We start from the raw sequence: 18,716 nt of genomic DNA, 5'->3' as shown, positions 1-18,716 counted from the left end.
CAAAGACCATTGACAGACCTAGCTGACATCTCTCATCTATTTAGCCAGAGGTAAATTTAAAGAGGTTATACCAATAAGCAATTAATTAAAAAAATACACACATCCAGGAGGTTTGAATACATAGCATTGCCCACCAAGGGAATGTTTACATTTACAAAGTGATGGACAGCTGTCAAACCTTTGAGCAGTGGAACTACAACATGTGGCCTGATCCTGTGATTATTTGTGTTTGGAGACTTAAGTTGAATGATGAGTCCCCATACACTCAGTAGAGCTGTTGTGTTTGTGTGACTATGTGTATGAGTACAAACACAATGAATAGACATTGTTGCCAATGTGCACATGTTTCGAGCAAGTCACAGACCTTAATTTTCAACAACTTTTTAGTATATAGTAGTACATAGCGGGATTAGAAGCATTCCGCATGAACAATTGCACAATACTAAAAGACACTTGTAACCTCTGGCACAAAATTATTTGGCAAATAAATGTAAAACAGTGTGTTCTAAATGGTGTGAACAGCACAGCCTGTTATTCTATGCTACTCTGCCCCTATTAAAGGCTTCAAAAGTTGAACACCTATAGTATGAGGTGATGGTCTTGTTAAGAAATGCTAAGCCCACAGCTCTTTCATTACAGTGAATGACTCAGACATTATATCAAGTCTCTGGCACTGCACAGACCTGACATTAATGTGCATCCGATAACAAGTGGACATGTCGGCTCACGCTTGGCATCCGAGTATGATTAAAGATGTGCCTCTAGTGACCACTTGTCATTAGATGTCACTATCCTGCTCTATAAAAATAAACCTTGACATCATTTTTTTTAACGTGTAAAGACAGAACTGTGATTTTAACTAGCATTACTGGATTTGACATGTTTGTTTTACAATTCATGATGTGGCTTTGGATACATCCATCCTAGATTCCAGCAACATGGTCCAATTTATGAATGAAAATGGATGAAACCATTAAAAAATAGGTAAACACTAGTTAATATTACACAATCAGTATGTGAATTGATACTGCCATAACATAAAAAAAGTATACATGCCAAATAAGGGTGTTCAAACCATCCTTTCGAATAGTCCTACTTGAATAAATGAGAAGTTCTGCCTACTTAAAGTACAGAACAGGATTTAAAATTGTAGGCTGAAAGTTAAACCATGGTTTTAATGACCCAAACAAATTCTCCTGTTAGGAATGTCGATAATATTCGTTTAAAAAAATACTTTGTAGGTCATTAGAACAGCATTAAATATAATGATTATAAACAATAAGAATTAACTCCTCTTCAGCATCCTTAATCAGAAGTTATTGCAGTTTCCCCTGTTATCTATCTAGCTCAAGTTTCTCACAGTGATAATCAGTATTAACAGGATAAGGAAATGCCCACGACATTATAATGACAATCAGTGAACACACAATCAAAAAGATTAGGAAACATAGCCCAGCGCATTGTGTGTATTCTCTGGATGTGCCTATGTTTTGCCGCAAAATCAAAGTTCTAATCAGTAAAGCCCCAGCACATTTTTTGCCTTTCTGTCAAACATGTGCATAGGTTGTTTAGCTGTATGTCATTTACAAACTTCAAAGGCAACAAAAGGAGATGACACCAGAGTTATAGTATGTGATTTCAGGGTTTGAGGTTTTTTTTTTAACCAGTAAATGAAAAGGAACACCGTCTGAGCACAACACCTGTTTTGTGCTATTTAGTGACACTATGGACTAGAGAATAATAGAACAATCATATATGTGACAGTCATCAACAGCACAGTAATTCAACAACATGGGCCAGGCAAGTGAATATTATGTCTCGTTTTGCGGTCTATCAATTACAAAGGTGAATAGCCAGACTACTCTAATAGGTCATGTTTGCATTGTGTTGCTGTGAGCGCTCCCACATTGGAAAAGGTGTGGCCTTCTCGTCTCAACAAGTTAAATGTGATCCTTCATAATGGCTAAGCTATTCGTGTGGTACCATATCCCACACACTGTTTATTAACTACAAGTCATGACCACAAGACTCTCTACACTATTAAAAACTATGACATTTTAGGGCATAACAGTTCTTGTTTACCACAGGCACATTGTTAACACCATACCCCCTTTGTGTCCTGATGCTCTCGTGCTGACCTGGGTGCTCATCCGTTCTATAATTGGGAGCTACAGTAAACCCCATCCCTTGCATCCCTGTCACTCCTTTGCAAATTGCAACAATTTGTATTCTCTGCCAGCTCTGGTGAGATATCATGTTAAAATGTGGCCTAACAAGACTACATCACCTGAGCCTCACTATTGCTTGCTGAAGTCAAATGCTGACGAATAGGCAAAACATTATACACTTGAATTTACCCAGAAATAAAATATGAATGTCTGAGCTATTGAAGGTTTATTACCAATCCATTGTGGCAAGAAAGTTTCTTTTAATGCTCTAGCTCTTAATTGTATTCTAATAATTATGTTTTTTAAATGAAATAAATACTGGCATTTCCCATCAGGAGCATTAAAAAAATATATATGAATGCTTATCAGCAGGGTTACTGTTGCCAGGAGACATGAGCAGGTCACAGATCACTGCGAAGCAGTGGCAATTCTTTATGTTCTGGTTTAATCTGGGATTAGCTCAGGGTCAGAGTTATCGTTTCTCAGCCTGAGTGGAATCAGGAACAAGGGATTGCCTCGGGTAAAGTGGCATTACAGGACAGCCTGCACAGAATCACAGTGAACATGTGTTTGACAGCGCGGAAGGACACTGATTGACAAATTATGTCTATCTCAATGAACACGAGGTTGAATCCCCTCAACTCTTCTAACTAACAATTCGTGCCCATGTGTTCCAGCTCGGCAGCGAGACACGTGCTTTTAAGCCGTGAATTACTGCACTCGATGAACCATGACTCACTGGGTTGTTGTATTTGTCCAGCCACCTTTGCGCATACCATGGTTTCTTAACTAGTTTTCACGATAAATCAAGAGACATAGAAAACATAGCTGAGACTCTCAAAGAATTGTCCATTTGTGAAAGAGACGTGAAAGCCAGCAGAACAATTGTAAGACGACTAAATATCAGGACCTGCTCAAAGGAGCGACGATTACCATCACATTTTATCTTCATATGGCTCATCTTTATGTCAAAATATAATCCCTACTTTCTGGACTTTGTCAAGGGAAAGACAGAATCCACATTCCATTGTGTCTCGGAAATTGACAGATCTTGGAGTTGTAATGAAGATGGAACCCTTTTCCCCGGTACTACTACTACTACTGTGTGTCATCTTGCAGGTCTTGGGAATGTATTTCTTTGGTGTGTTAAAAATAAATGGATACATCTTATAACAACAAAATGGACATGCCACTATCAACATCAAATGTTATTAAACGCAACCAAGGAAAGGCATGAAGAATGACAATTCTTAGAAAGTATTTGTCATGTTGAGATTGCTTTATTGTCTAACACAATAGGTATGTATTGACAGCATTTGTGTATTTGTTGCAACTTCATCTGAAAGGAAGATTCCTCTAAGGAGTAGAACGTGCACTGTGTTCTTACGTGACTTTTAGAGTGCCAAAATAGCAAATAAACAACTTTCACAAGCTTGACTCTGAAGTGCACAATACACATCTACACTTCTGTATAATTGCGTTAAAAAGCTCAAGTCAATACTTGTATGACATGACAATAGTCAGGTCTGCGTGCTTGAAAGCTATGCTTCACTGTGCTTCCATTTCTTTTATTGCAGCTCTCATACTTGTAACTTTAGTCAATGATTAAATATCGGTGCATCCCAGACTTAATACGTTATAATCTAACAAAACCTAAGGAAAACAGTATTACTCAGCATGTACCATTTTGAGATTATCCAAGGCAACCCAAAATATTATGTTCATGTAACATAATGACAATTATTATTAGACACTATTAAGTAATTATCGTGTTACGTTAGCTCATTAAAGGTTAAAATACACAAAATCCATCAAACAAACTTAAATCTGAATCTCTAATCTGCTCTCTTTTCTACATGGCAATTGCATAGTTGCAAGCACACAATGGTTCTGCTCAATGAAAAAAAGATGGCCTTTCAGCTAAGAAAGCAGTGGGGGACACAAAATATCTTAATGAGACAATCACTGCCTCAGGTGCATCCTGAAAAGTCAATGCGAGATTTACAAGTCGACAACACAGGATACAGAAGACTTTGGATGTGACACCCAATGGCATGCCCCATAGCTATGAACGCCTTATTTGTTAAAGCAGTTTTAGGTCACCATGTAGGGAGTCCAGTTGTTCTGAAAATGACAGGGAAGTGGGACAGATTGGGACAACAACTATTGTGGCTCTGGTCCAGGTTTCCTCCTCTTAGTATGATACAGCTGCTCCCTCACCATGTGGTGCCATCATACTGTTCTTACCCAGAGCTAAATGAGTAAAATATAACGACCTTTCCAACTAGCACAAAGTTAGCCTGCAAATGTGTTGGTGAAAGTCTTTTGTCGACTGAATTTGAACAAAGTATATATCAGCACACTCATTTAATTTTGCCTCATCACTTTCTGTCTCCATTCAGAGAGCATTCATCTGAAATAAATGTGATTAGTCTTGTACAAACAACTCTCTTTCTGGTTGCTACTGTCTCCCTGGAGCAGTCAACCAAAGGAAGTCCAAACTGGGCAGCAACACCCAAAGGGTCAAAGTATTGACCTCTTGTGCATACAGGACTATTCAACAATCACTGCAGGCTGCTTGTGCTGAGGTCACAAAACAGCAAAGAGCAAAAGCCACTAATTCCAACATGCACTGGGATTGTATAAAACTGCTGTTCCTAAATCATGGTTGTTTGTAAAGACATTCTAAGACTCTTAAGCTCTCATCCTGTTTCCGAGACAGAGCGAAATAATTGGTTCATGAAACTAGTTACTAATCATTCTAGTGGGAGGAGTTGTCCCCACCTAACCAGAGGTATTTAATAGCTATAGATTACATTGACAGACGGATTAAACCAATAGATTTGCACTGCACTCCAAGAGCATAATTCCAATTGAATGGTGATAAACATTTTTTTTTTTTTACATATATTCCCACTGAAACAGTTTTATCATGGCTCTATTTCAAGAAATACATGGAAATTGTGCCAGCTCTGTTTGGCTCCCTTTTAAGATTAATTACTTCTCAACAGACCTTTGCAAGCACATGAATTAATGTATTTTTTCCATTATAGCTGCTCTATTGCCAAATTGTTAGATATCTGACTTTGATGCATATGATTTTCTTCTGACATTTGATCTGATGACAATCAATTACTTTTGAAAGGCTTAAAGAGTGTTCGTTACCAAATTTGTTTGTATATGATCAGTTTTCACATAGTAAGTTTATTTTGAACTCATTTAAGGTGGTACAAGGGAGATAATGGATTAGAAGAGAGTGGTGGGAAGAGGATGGCGGGGATGATGGGTCAGTGAGTTTGTCAATCCGATTTAGCCTTCCCAGTATGTCGCTGTTAATCTCTGTGCAACTAACCGACTGGTACCATCAGCCTGATAAGTGCAGGAGATAGAGTAAGAATAACACAGAGTGAGTGAGAATGAGATGATTGGTGCATGCGCTCTTGGCGTGTATTGTTCCTCCACCGCATTCTTGTTTTTGTAAAAGATGAGGTTTATGGCATGCCATTACATGCACACATAAGTCACTTATATACAAGAAGTGTGACACGATGGCTTGGCCATGTGCTATTGCATTGCTGTCATGAAATGGATACACGTGTGTGACACCGAAAATCTATCAACATGCAACAGTTTTTTTGGAGCTACTGCATGAGGACAGATTGGCTCCTAATCAAATGTAATGCATTCTAACAGAGCTGCAAATAATGGTTATATTTCTTATTGATTTTTTTTGTGGTCATTTTGAAACCCTTTTACTACGCCATTGAGGTCATTTTTAGCTTTCCTGACAGCATTTGTCAATTCCAAACATAGGTTGCTCCCAATTTGTCCTTTCAGACGTGTTAGCTTTGTTGAATAGTCAGGCACAGCAAGTCTGAGTCCAACCTCCCAGTGTTGAATCAGAAGCTCAAAAGACAAAACGAGCCTTCTCCATCATTTGTCACTGCTTTGCTCTGCTGCTTTGCTTCCCACAGAACTAATCAAAGTAACCTTGAATAGCAAGTTGAAATAGCAACTGTCAATCATTGATTACCAGGAGGCTTTACACTGACTTAAGGGCTCCATTTTCAAGTTTGATAAATATCAGACAGAATCTAGGAAGAAAGTAAGAGATGACTGGGTCCAAAAAGAACACACTAAGCGTCAGGAAGGACACAGCCTTGAGAATAACCATGGCAGGAGCACACTACAGAATTAAATTCAACCACCAAACGGGGTGTTAAAACCTATCCTCACTAGCTATTGGCAGTAGGTGTGGTACACCTTGAATGAGTTGCCAGCCAATCACAGTCAAAGCAAATATTTTTTATTATGAATTAATGTTTAACTTAAGACCTCATGACAAAGAATTCTTTGGGGTTAGACAAATGTGTTTTATCACGTAATAATACAAATTCTGTCAAACATTATTTTTATGCTGTTTTATGTTTTGTATTGGACAAACATTCACTTAAGCCATACATTTTTTTTTAGGTCACATTGTTGAAAAATGTATATGTCATTATTTTCCAATCCCAAAAAGATCCTCCTAAGAGATAGAGGTTTAACAATGCTGTCAGGTTATAAGACTTCATTGGCCTGAAGCAGGACTGATAAGGATTGATGTGGATGAGCTTCCATCTCAATCTGCTTCATCACAGCTAATGGAACATCATCATGGTCTGTCACAAACCAAAATGGTAACAAGACAATGAGTGCAGTCTAAGGTCATCAGTGCTGCTATCCATTCCACTATAGGTCTACCAGCCGGTTAAAAATGATAAGTAAATCTTTGTGCACCTTACTCGCTAAATATGCATACAAGACTTCCTTTTATAATCACCGTAAGCCTTTTTTTTTTTTTTAATCACAGCAATAAAATTGCACTTCAAAAATCCATGTCTTTTGATCACAGTAGCCTTATTTTGACCCTAAGCAATTAATGCCTACAATGACACGCTCTTTTTCAAACCAGTGAAAGGCTTTTAAAGAAATCTCTTGTTTTTTTTGTTGTTGTTGGTTTTTGGTGGGGAAGTCTGGCTCATGCCAATGAGGCAATGCTATTTCACTTCTCTATACTACAGGGCCAAAGCAGTGTACGGCCCGTCACTACCAATGATCATCAAGAGGAGAACTATGAGGTAGTGTGATTATTATGTATCACAGGGTTTACTGCAGTCATGGCAACAATTAAATGAACCTAAAAGATGGATGTGATTATGAATATTTTTGGTTTCCGTGTACTTGAATGGGAGACAAATTGGGAAATAATGCCAGTATGTGTCCAGTCCAGAACAAATGTCAAGATGATCTTCAATAATCTTTTCACATTTTTTTCCAATAATATTTCATGTCGTTTTATTAGGCCTGCAAGACAACTTGAGATGTCAAAGCTAATTTATAACTTAACTGATTTTTGTCTGGCATTTTCCTTGTCCTATTTTGAAATAATTGCTGATCTGTTTTTTTCCTGACTTCCAGAATTAGATCTAATATGTGGGAGGCTTGTATTAATCCACAAAAATTGGACAGCAATAAATGGCACTGGCATAGAACAAGTTAGGTTTGATATTATTCTCTTGATAAATCCCAAGCAGTGGATAAAGAATGGGTGAGTGACAGAAATTAATTCACTTCTCATTTGACCAGCTCGCACAGTCCAAAACTTTACGGTAGAGCAAATTTATGCAGCTATTAAATAAACCACACATTTCCACTCCAGGTAATTCAGAAAAAAATAATTTCCAAAAGCTCAATTAATGCCATCTGTGTCACCCACATTTCTCATTATTATTGTTCTTCCTCATTAGCCAAGAGGAAAACAGTTTGTCCAATCTGAGTTTCGCCGGAGGTGAAAACCACACAAGGTAACAGACATTGACAGTTTGACAGCCAGGGAAATATATTATTGAGGTATGACAGAATCCAAATTTTAATGACCAGTCCATCTCTCCGGAGTTGACTTGCAATTCAAAACAGAGAGACACAACTGTCAAATTTGACGTTTGACTGACAGGCTGGATATCCTCATTGTGACCTCGGAATAAGCGACTCCGGCAAGGCCTAATGAGCTACAGGTCTGAAAAGTTTTTTCCCCTTAAATGCAGGACTAAATGACCACACATTGTGACAAGACTAAATGACCACACATTTTTCTGATAAAGACAAATGGTGGAAAAATAGAAATTACTATACTAGATGGATATTCATAGATGGCACACTGATAAAAGATTATAAAATGGAAAAAAAGCAATGCTTTATATAATAACCAACTCGTGAAATAAGATTAGGTGATGAAGATGACTTGCCGATCAGATGATATAAAAAAAAAAACAGTCTTCAATTCATAAATGCAACACTAAAGCCCCATTTGTCTCTCTATGTGGGTTGTGGGCTCTCCGTGATGGGCTTTTCAGGGGCTCGGGTGAGCTTTGTGTGCGTTTGGCTCCCACATAACTTGAACCTTGATCCACACTCATGACAGCTCTATTCATAGATGGTTCAGGCTTGCCCTGTGATGAAAGTGAATTTCCTCCTCACCACAAGAGGCCATTGCCAAGCCGCCAGTTCATGTTGCTAAGAGAGATCAGGGACGTTAAAATAAAAGCAACGAGGAGACAGAGGTTAGCCCCAGGAGTGAAAGGCTTGTCGCTGCATCTATACTAATCCTGCTGCCTTCTGTTAGTGTAGAACGTGTCTGAACTCGATCTTTTTCCTCCTTTTTTAAAGTACATATACATGAAAGGATGTTAACTTTACCTTATAGGAATAACTGTCAATATATACAGTACCTATCATACTATCTATTCATGGACCACCATGTGGGCTGCTTTACCATGATGATCTTATTTTCCTTGAATGTCTACCAACTAAATACAAAAGAAGAATGTGTAGAAAACAAATGTTAGTCGTAAATAAATGTCACAATTGGCCAATATCATTATTTAATATTGTACAGCAAGAGTCTGAACATACCCACAAACACACATGACTGAGCTATACTGTGTTCTTGGAGTCTAAACTGACTTAATGGAGGGTTAAATCCACTGGATGGTCTCTCGCCCACAACATGCCATTAGGAGTGTCACATCTCACCTAACCATCATTTATCTCTCGGGGTCAATTAATTCCGATCAATTACCTTCCCTCAATGCTTCTTGCACTTTTAGAAAAAAACAGCAGTAGCTCCTTATTTTGTACTAGCGCATGCTCATTTGCCAACTCCAACTGGTTCCACTTTTTTTGCAGTTTTTTTTCTTCTTGATAGGTTCGCCTGGATTGCGTGCTACAAGGCTTATGACATTAGTACTGTGCGTGTTAAAGTATCACTTGTTATAACAATCATGACATGCCTGGCGAATAGAGCTTAATAATAGAACATGATCACACAACTACCAACTAAAGATGAGAGAAAATATGAGTATATCACCAGCAATGTATTCCCAAGAGACACAAGTATAGACACATTCAATGAAATGTGGTCTAATGTGTTATTGCACACTCTTGCCAGATTTAAAAAAGGAAACAAAAGAAATTTAAGTCAGTAGGGTATGAAAAGAGAGGGAGTGGAACTTGAACATGCCGCATGGGGAAAGACTTAGGGTCGTCTCCTAGATTGGGGGAAAACAAGAAGTCATGATGTTTTTTTGACGTCTATCCTGGCTGCCTTGTTCTTTTGTGCACATTTTTCTGTCCATGCCTTAGTCGGTCAGTGCAGTTCATCTTGGACTCCAGGCCGTCAGTCTTTCCGAATGGAAATGCAAAACTGACTACTATTTGGGAACTCTGGGAAACACCACAGGACTTCCCTCGGGGGGATATTAAATGGACATTGATAGCCACATGGTAAAGTGGCAATAAAATATTCATTACCTTTCCATTGATTGGTTAAGTAGGAAAACACGCAATTGGGAAGTCCAACCTTTACTACTTAAGTAGCACCTTCTCACTCAAAGATTTACAAAACAATGAGGGTTATTGCTGATCTTACAATCTTGTTCAAACATGCAAGGAAATGAGAATATCGAAGTAAGGTGTGACTGGAAAAATTAAGCAACATTAGGAAATTAACGAACAGTTTCACGACACTCCCCGTGAAATTTCTAACGCCTTTTGATATTGTATGTTTGGAACACCTCACCCGCAGTAAGTTTGGCACAATGTCAGAATGGATTGCTGCACTTAAACTGCTTCTTCTTATCCTTTCAATGTAAATGCCTCATTTTTCACATATATTCTGAGTTGTTATCCTTTCTTTACAGCTTCACAGTGTGCTATTTAAACATGTACGGCGGAATCTATGAGATTCACAGAGCTAGTCCAGCGGGAGGTTGTGCCTCACATTCATTGACCCCCCAAAAAAAGTCTGATGCCAATTTGATGGCCACCCCCATGTCTCCCAGAGCGTGAATGGACTTTTCTGAATAAACCCAAACCTACACAAGCACCCCTGCAGCTCGAGGTCCTTCATATGGGAAAAGTATGTGGGTGAAGCCAAACAACCACAACAAGGGGAACTGCATGCCAGAGTTTCCCTGTTTCACTTCAACACCAATCATGAGGGGGCACTGCTACGGGAGAGTCAAAAAGGATGGGTCAGTGACAAAAACAGCCTTCCAGGGGGTCTTCGCTAGCCCCTGGCAACTCTCAATAGATGTTAACTTTAGTCCATCCACCACACATTACAATTAACACCTACTCCAAAAACAGGGCGTAGGAAGGAATAGGGAAATCTACAAATCAGCATTTCAAAACCACAAGAACACAAAGGCATCAAAGTATGTGCATTGTATCACACTCTCGGGCTCCTATTGGCATCACTGTTCAGCATTATCCAAACAGCAACATCACCTCATGTGAAAAAGTATGACCTCATCACAGTTGCCTTCATGACACACACCTACACACCCAATCTATTTTAAAAATACCAGGATGCATAAAAATATAATATTTTGCCAGACAAGTATTGGTAAGTATCACTATGCTGTAATGACCTACAATCCTGACGCATGCTTAACAAACAATCCCTATACATTCACAACAATGTTCATAAAACAGATATGTCTTCCAAGCATGACAGAAATAATCTCTAGATCTAACCCTACATTCGCAACAATGTTCATAAAACAGATATGTCTCCCAAGCATGACAGAAATAATCTTTAGGCCTAACCTTAACAGTCTTCTTCATCCCTGGTGAGACATAATTTTGTTTCACATGGGGTTAACATGTGGAATCATTTATAAACATATCTTTTTGGGGTTTTGAAGATAAGCACCCATGCCATAAATATTCTCTTAGTACATAAAAGAAGATAATACACTGGCATTGCGAAAGGTATTCGTTTCATCTTGAATGTTAAGCCTTGTGATGAGCACTTTGGGTGAAGGAACAGATGCAAAAACATGTCCATGAAACACAAGACGGACAGACAACCCTATGTCCTCAGTCTTTTGGCAAGCCATCTCGGTTTCATTGAAGCTGGTCACAGATAAGGCTTGTAACCTGATTCGAGATGCTGTACAGGTGTAACTCTCCCTCTCAAAAGGGGCCGCAAAGCGCAGTCAAGAAGGATTTCAGCACATTCTAATAAAGAGTAGTATTGTCAGGCCAGGAATCGTAAACACTGTGATCCTGCGATTTAACTGTTTCAGTGTGAAAGGGTAAAGAGCCTTAACTGCTTTAGGAAACTGAGAATTCCAAGAGGTTTTAACTCTCACTGATGGTGGGCAATTAATTTACTTTCATTTTTGTCTAAACTATGAAAATAGAAGAACTGTTCTCTTTTAATCACTTTGACACATGCATGAGATTCAGGATCCAGATGTTATAAAATCACAGAAAATATTCTGTCTATATAAAACAGAGAGAATAACACTGATTATGTTCCTCAAAGACAAAGAGGCATATCATAATAGGGGAGGCAGAGACAAGGGTCTCAATATATTTTATATTTAGGTATTTTTTTCTGAATAAAGATGCACATGTGATGATGGGATTTTGTAGATTATCAAACCATTCAAAATTTGTCTGACAGAGCTGATTGAGTAAAGCAAGGAGACACATTTATTCCTCAAATATATGGAAGTATTCCTTGACGTATGAGGTAAACTGAATTAAATTAAAGCTGCTAAAAAGAAAATAACAGTTTGATTAGAGACTATAACCACAAACAAGGTTAAATTTGTGTACAGTTGAAGCAATGACATATATCACATTAATTCATTCAATGAAACAATTTAATTGACATCTGCTGAGCCGTGATCACAGTAAAGATAATTACATTTGAACCACTAATGTGGAGTGCATAGAAATTAGCCACTGGAATGTGTTGTGTGAACAACCATAATCACCCTTTAAACATTTACTAGTTTAAGTGACAAAGCGGTAGTAAAACGACACTCCCAGAGATAAACAGTGAACTTCTAACAAGTCAGAGTGGATGGAGAGCTCGAGGCTCCATGAAAACAGTACTGAAAACGCATGGTATTGAACGATTTTTAATGACTAGATATTGTGGTATATTTTAAGCACTATACTATGCTATCTGAATGTGTGGCATTCTAACCATAAAGGAGGGATTCTGACTCATTACATTGCCTTAACATACAAGACTACATTTACACAAATTTGTCAGGGAGTGGAAATGAAGTAGGTACCTCTTTCCAGTCATTTACTTACTATGTTATTTGCATGCAGGTGAGTTGTAGTGGTAAGCTCATGCATGCATTGTCGCAAAAGGTGACCCATATACTGTTGTCCCAGTAGATTTGTTCTTGATTTTTACTCAAAAGTGAGGTGTATCTGAAGAGTACACTGTGGTTACTATACACTAGTACTTCATTTTCCTTTGCTGTAATACGTATATAGTAGATTATAGTTTTTGCTATGACTAGAAATTAAATTTTTATGAAGATTGACGCTATGCAGAGAGGATTCACGCAAAGTGCTTGCAATGCCAGCCAAGTAAATCTACTTTTCAAAGTGGAATAGAGATGTCAAGTGTCATCCTGTACGAAGAACAGCATTGCAGCCCAGATGAGGCACAAGTTTATGGATGGGTTAGTGGGCTAAAATAGAGCCATAATCCAAGACTTGGCTTTGGATCTACTTAATGCATGAACTCAGATCTGTCAGAAGGTAATATGGGCCAAAAATCAGCAAGCTTGACCAAGCTAATTGTCCATCCAGAAAGGTACAGCTTTTAGTGCTCTCAGTATAGCACCATAGGGAAAAACTGGGCATATTGAGTTGACATCTTAAAGGGGTTTAAGTTACAAAGGCGATTGCATGACTGGAGTCTCACGGGGGCCTATTTCGCTCAAACAATCATTTCACATTTTAATGACCACTTAAGTACTTTGGGGGAAATATTTCACTACAAATAACTTACATATGGGATTATTTAAATAACAAAATAGAATTACATTTCACGGTAGTGTTACTCAAAAGACTTTAGATGGTTAAAGCAGAAGTTGGAGGCTTAATTAAAAAAAAAAAAAAGTAGAAGAGAAATTTACAACACCATTCTCATCAAGTTGCAGCACCTTCCGAATCACTAAAGCCAAAAGTGCGCATCATGATGCATCAGGAGTGCCTCTAGCTTGCCAAGGTGAGGACTACATGGGCCTCTCAAAAAGCAATTAAAGGAGATAGAGTCACGATATTGAATGTAGGGGGGTGCATCCCTCAGAGACAAGCAGCTTCAGTAGACTGTGAAATTTATATTGACTGGAGAGCCAAACACAAGCAGGTAGGCAAGGCAGTCCAGTCTATTTTTCTTTAACCAAAAGCAATGTGTAGTGCCTGCCTCAGACTGCAAATATATTCTCACTTAAGTCTGTCCATCAAGCGCCATGCTCATTCTTAAGTATCCAATAAATTCCTTGACTATGAAGCACTTCTAATAGATCAGAAAGAAAATTCTAAGAACACCAATATACAAGTGTCAAAAGAAATTACAAGCTCTGTATAAAAATCAGACTAAAACCATATCTGAATGTAAAATGAAAAAAAAGCTCCGCTCTGGATGTGTTCAATGATGTGTTAAATCCTTCTTGATTAAAGAAGGAAAACGACTTCAACAATGACCCGTGCCGCTTCACTTAATTAAGTCAACTTGTTCGAGGGCGCGTTGGGAAATGGAAAGCAAAGCAAACATGGGCACTGCTGCTTGCTTCCTCCGCTTTTCTCTTGATGCTAATCAAAGGCTTGATCTCCCAGCTGGACGGGCCTCAGGGACGTCGCTGTGCTTGACTGATCCTGGCAATTTACTTTTGATATTATGGTTGGTCTCCAACTCAGACCCCTACAGAATCCATCACACCTAATCTCTACAGTCTCTAACACACAAATGCACAGCACAAAATACAGATCACCAGGGTATGATCATGCCCGACATTCCCTATCAAATTATTACATGCACTGCATTGCCCTCCTTAATTGAATGAGGAAGTGAAACAAATGTGATATAATGGGGGGACTAGCATATATGTTTTCAAATTTGGCTCTAAGACAACATTTGCACGTGTTGTTTGCATGTTCTGAGTTGGCCACCCCTGCTCTAGTTAACAGGGGTGGGCAAACTATTCCACAAAGGGCTGCAGTGGGTGCAGGTTTTAATTCCATCCCATAAAAGGGACATCTTTTGACCAATCTGGTGTACTACAAGTCCAATAACTTGATTGCAGTCAGGTGCTTCTTGTTTTCTGCAGAAAACTCATTAGTTAAAGTGTCTTTGCAACAAAAATCTGCACCCACAGCAGCCCTCGAGGACCAGTTTTCCCAACCCTGGTCTTGTATTGCCCTTCATGTTCAAACAGTTCAGCAGCATTGCATCTGGGTGGTTTATTGTACATAAAAGTAAAACCACAAGTGTGGACAATAAGCAAACGCTCAAACAAAACTCTCAATTCTCCAAGAAATTGTTTTTGTTGTTGTTTTTGTTTTTCAAATTGGGATAGATGGTAGTGGGAGTAAAGAAGCCCATTGTTTTCGAACAATTTTGCAGCAGACATCTCAACCCCAATACAATTACTCAATAGTACAAATATTCCCCAAAAATAATAGGAAACCCTTATAATTAATTATTTCACTCCACAGTCACATGAGAGCACAACCCTTTACATTTCTGTTTAACTTCACAGTTAAATCTTAATCACCCCAACTATGCAGACATTAGCTGTTTTTTTTATGAAAGAAAACATGTGGTCCTAGATAAACATGCGTAATATAAATCTTATTCCATCAAAATTCTACACTACATAGAATTCACAGTTATGTTCACATTCCCAACTTATTATCTGTTAATCACAGTAAACAGGATATTAAGTGCCATTCTGCTACGTCAACCACTACCACAATAATGATCCACAGCGGGTGAAAGAAATTCATCAATGAATTAAACATGATGAGGTCCTACCTTTGAAGGAGACGAAGACACGAGGAGCCGCCAGTGGTTCATTGCTCATTAGGTTCCCCAGAGCAAAACTGCACAGCGCCAGGAGGGTGTGGACTGTCCACAGACTGTGCAGTTGCATGGCTGATCAACTTCCAGTAGCACAGAATGAGTGATTAGCAAAGCAAACAAACAAAAAATCTGCAGGAACAAAATTGAGCCCATGAGAAAAAAGAAAAACTTCATGTTGTATGATCAATTTGACAGATATTTGCCCTCTTTTTTCTGTATTCATTGATGTGAAATGAAAAATAAGTGGCTCCAGGGACTCATCCCTCCCTGCAGGTTTTGAAATGCAGCCCTGAATTTAAACTGAATGCCTCACAGTGAATAAATTCTCATGGAACTAAGCTAGGCTTTTAGAGGATATCTATGTAGTAAAAATACATTAAATATATACCATGAGTGTCTGTGTTGTTCTCAACCCCATAAAACAAAAGCACAATTCTATCATTTTATGTTGTGTTATTGTATATTGTCATGCTTACGGAGGAATTAAGGTCTGTATTGAAGGCAAAATTTAAAAAAAATGCTGATATTTGCTATAAAATAACATTTGACTGATTAATGACAGTCCACAGAAAAACAACCACCGTTGTCAGATGTGATGTCTGATAAAAATAAATTAAGTTAAATTCAAAAAATACACACACACTCAATTCTGGATATCACATTAACCAAGAGCCCGAACCTTATACAGAGATGAGAATTATTCTATACATTGTACATCCTACTACTATATACTATGCAGTTGGACTTTTCAAAAGTATCCAAACAAAGGGTTCCCGAATTGCTTTGCAATTGGGTGAATTTACAGGGGGAAACGCAGCTGTTTAAACCTCTGATTTTTACAGAGAATTTGTGAACCAGCCAGCTGTTTACCCTAAAACAGAAGCCAAGTCATTCACACCAGTAGATGAAATCAAACAAGGCACTGAGAGCAGATGACAATGAGGACAGTAGAAGGTTGACAATCTTCTAAGCAAGTTGTGCATTAAAGAGTAAATTTGTCTTATTCCATTTGCTCTGCTATGTTTGAACACATTCACTATAAATGCAATTTGGGGATATCTAAAAACACATTTTAAATCATTCATTATTTTATGTATACTCATCATCCCACTTTGCAAATAAACAAATCAATCTCCCAAGTTACTAGGAATTATGTTTGTATAATTAGATGAATTATGTGAAAATACTTTTTTAAAAAATGAAGTAAACACAATAAGAATGAGATTAGGATGGAATGTGATTTTGACAGAGACGCGTTTGTGACAGATTGGCAATCTTGATGATTGGCTACACATGGATGACAGACCAGAACATTCTGAAGATTAATTTGATCTCAAACTAAACTGAACACTAAAGAATTTCATGAATAGTTTGGCATATTATAAAATGTAATTTCCATCAACTGAAGGACATGAAATGAAAATAAATCCAGATCTATTGCAAGGGCAGTCAAATAATTTGACAGGAGGGAAATCAAGAGCACAAAACACTTACCTGTCAATCCCAACTTCTCAAATCAAGGCCAAATGTGGCCCGTCAAAATCCAATATCGATCACTTCCACTTGGATCTCAACAAACATTAAATCCAATGCTGCTTCTTAAAAGCAACGGCGTATACCTGTGCGCCCTCTCGAAGTCACTTGGTTTTTCACTCACTCTCTCTCTCTCTTTCTCTCTCCCTCACTCGCTCTTTCTATTTCTCTCTCTCTCTCTCTTTTTTTTTTTTTACTTGAGCCTTAACAGAGCACGAAAGGCGATCTGCACAATCCGCATCTATTATTGGGGTGAAAAACAGCGTGAAACTAAGTCCCCTAGGTGGAAGCAGTCCAGGCACGCAGCGTGGGCTCCTCGCTAAAAGTTGGCCACTCCTGACAGGGAGAGAGAAGCAGGGCGGGAGCAGGTGGATGCGGAGGGCCGGCCGGCTGCTGCCGCTGAACACACCCACATGGGCGGGCAACACCGAGGGAAGACGCCCCCAGATGCTCTTGACACTAATAATATACGCCTCTGATATCTAGTCAATCAAACTTATCCTTCTGGAAAGTTCATAAGAAATAAATAGTAAAAGCCTAACCCATAAAGCGAATGCTGTCATTTTATTGCCTTTTAAACACTATATAGACCAGGGGTGGACAAGTCTGGTCTCCGAGAGCCCCCCTATCCAGTCCATTTTCCACATCTTAATCCAGTACCACACCTGAATAAAATGATCAATTTATCAGCAAATTATCCAGAAGCTTCATATCAATCCAGATTATTTGATTCATGTATGTTGGTGTAGGGAGATAGGGAAACCAGACCGGATAGGGGGTCTTGAGGATCGCAGCGGGTGCTGGAGCCTATCCCAGCTAAATATAGGCACCAGGCAGGGGAAATCTTGAATTGTGGCCAACCAATCGGAGGGCACAAGGGTAACGGACAGCGATTTCACGCTCACACAATTTACAGTGAGGCCGCCCGGTGGAGCGAGTTGTTAGCGCGTCGGCCTAACAGCTTTCAGTTCCTGGGTTCAAATCCAGGTCGATCCACCTGTGCGGAGCTTGCATGTTCTTCCTAGGCCTGCGTGGGTTTCCTCCGGGTACTCTGGTTTCCTCCCACATTCCAAAAACATGCAGGGTAGGCTGATTGGACACTCTAAATTGTCCCTAAGTATGGGTGTGAGTGTGCATGGTCGTCCGTCTCCTTGTGTGCCATGCGATGTAGCTGGGATAGAAAAAATGAGATAAAATGAGAAAATAAGGTACTGTGTTTATATAGGTGGTTCCTACATTTATTTTATAGTTTCTTTTGTCTCATCATCCTTGTTCCTTGTGCCGTTGATGTGCAATTACAATAAATTTTAATACAGACAACAACAAAGCATATTCCTGGCATCCCATCCATTATTTGAGAAACACTGATGTACTATATGTGCATAGATGCATTAACCAGACACACCTATCAGCCAGGCAATAAACTCCTAATGGACGAAGCCAACAATCTGCTGGAAAAGCAATAATCCTGCGATTTGATTGACATTTTCATCTGATTAAACTTTAGCATATTTCATGAAGCAAATAAATTTAAACTGAATAGAAGTAGAAGAAAACACAATAAAAGA

General features: G+C 38.8%; 1 protein-coding gene across 5 annotated transcripts in view; it reads right to left on the bottom strand.

Moving 5' to 3' along the window:
- The window catches only part of LOC144202793 (semaphorin-3F-like), a 32,393-nt gene extending 14,854 nt beyond the window's left edge, over window positions 1-17,539 (bottom strand). For 3 of the 5 annotated variants that reach the window (XM_077725816.1, XM_077725817.1, XM_077725819.1), the window contains exons 1-2: window positions 17,110-17,539; window positions 15,568-15,744 (exon numbers count right to left, since the gene is read on the bottom strand). In XM_077725816.1, coding sequence (XP_077581942.1) covers window positions 15,568-15,685 — 118 coding nt within the window. In that variant the 5' untranslated portion in view covers window positions 15,686-15,744; window positions 17,110-17,539. The remainder of the gene's footprint in view (window positions 1-15,567; window positions 15,745-17,109) is intronic. The other 2 variants (XM_077725814.1, XM_077725818.1) reach the window with 1 other exon arrangement.
- Between the last annotated feature and the right edge of the window lie 1,177 nt (window positions 17,540-18,716).

This window comes from Stigmatopora nigra, chromosome 10 (genome assembly GCF_051989575.1).
Source record: "Stigmatopora nigra isolate UIUO_SnigA chromosome 10, RoL_Snig_1.1, whole genome shotgun sequence".
NCBI classification, from domain to species: Eukaryota; Metazoa; Chordata; class Actinopteri; order Syngnathiformes; family Syngnathidae; genus Stigmatopora; species Stigmatopora nigra.
Note: the sequence above shows the minus strand (reverse complement) of the source record. Positions and strands in the feature narration are given on the sequence as shown.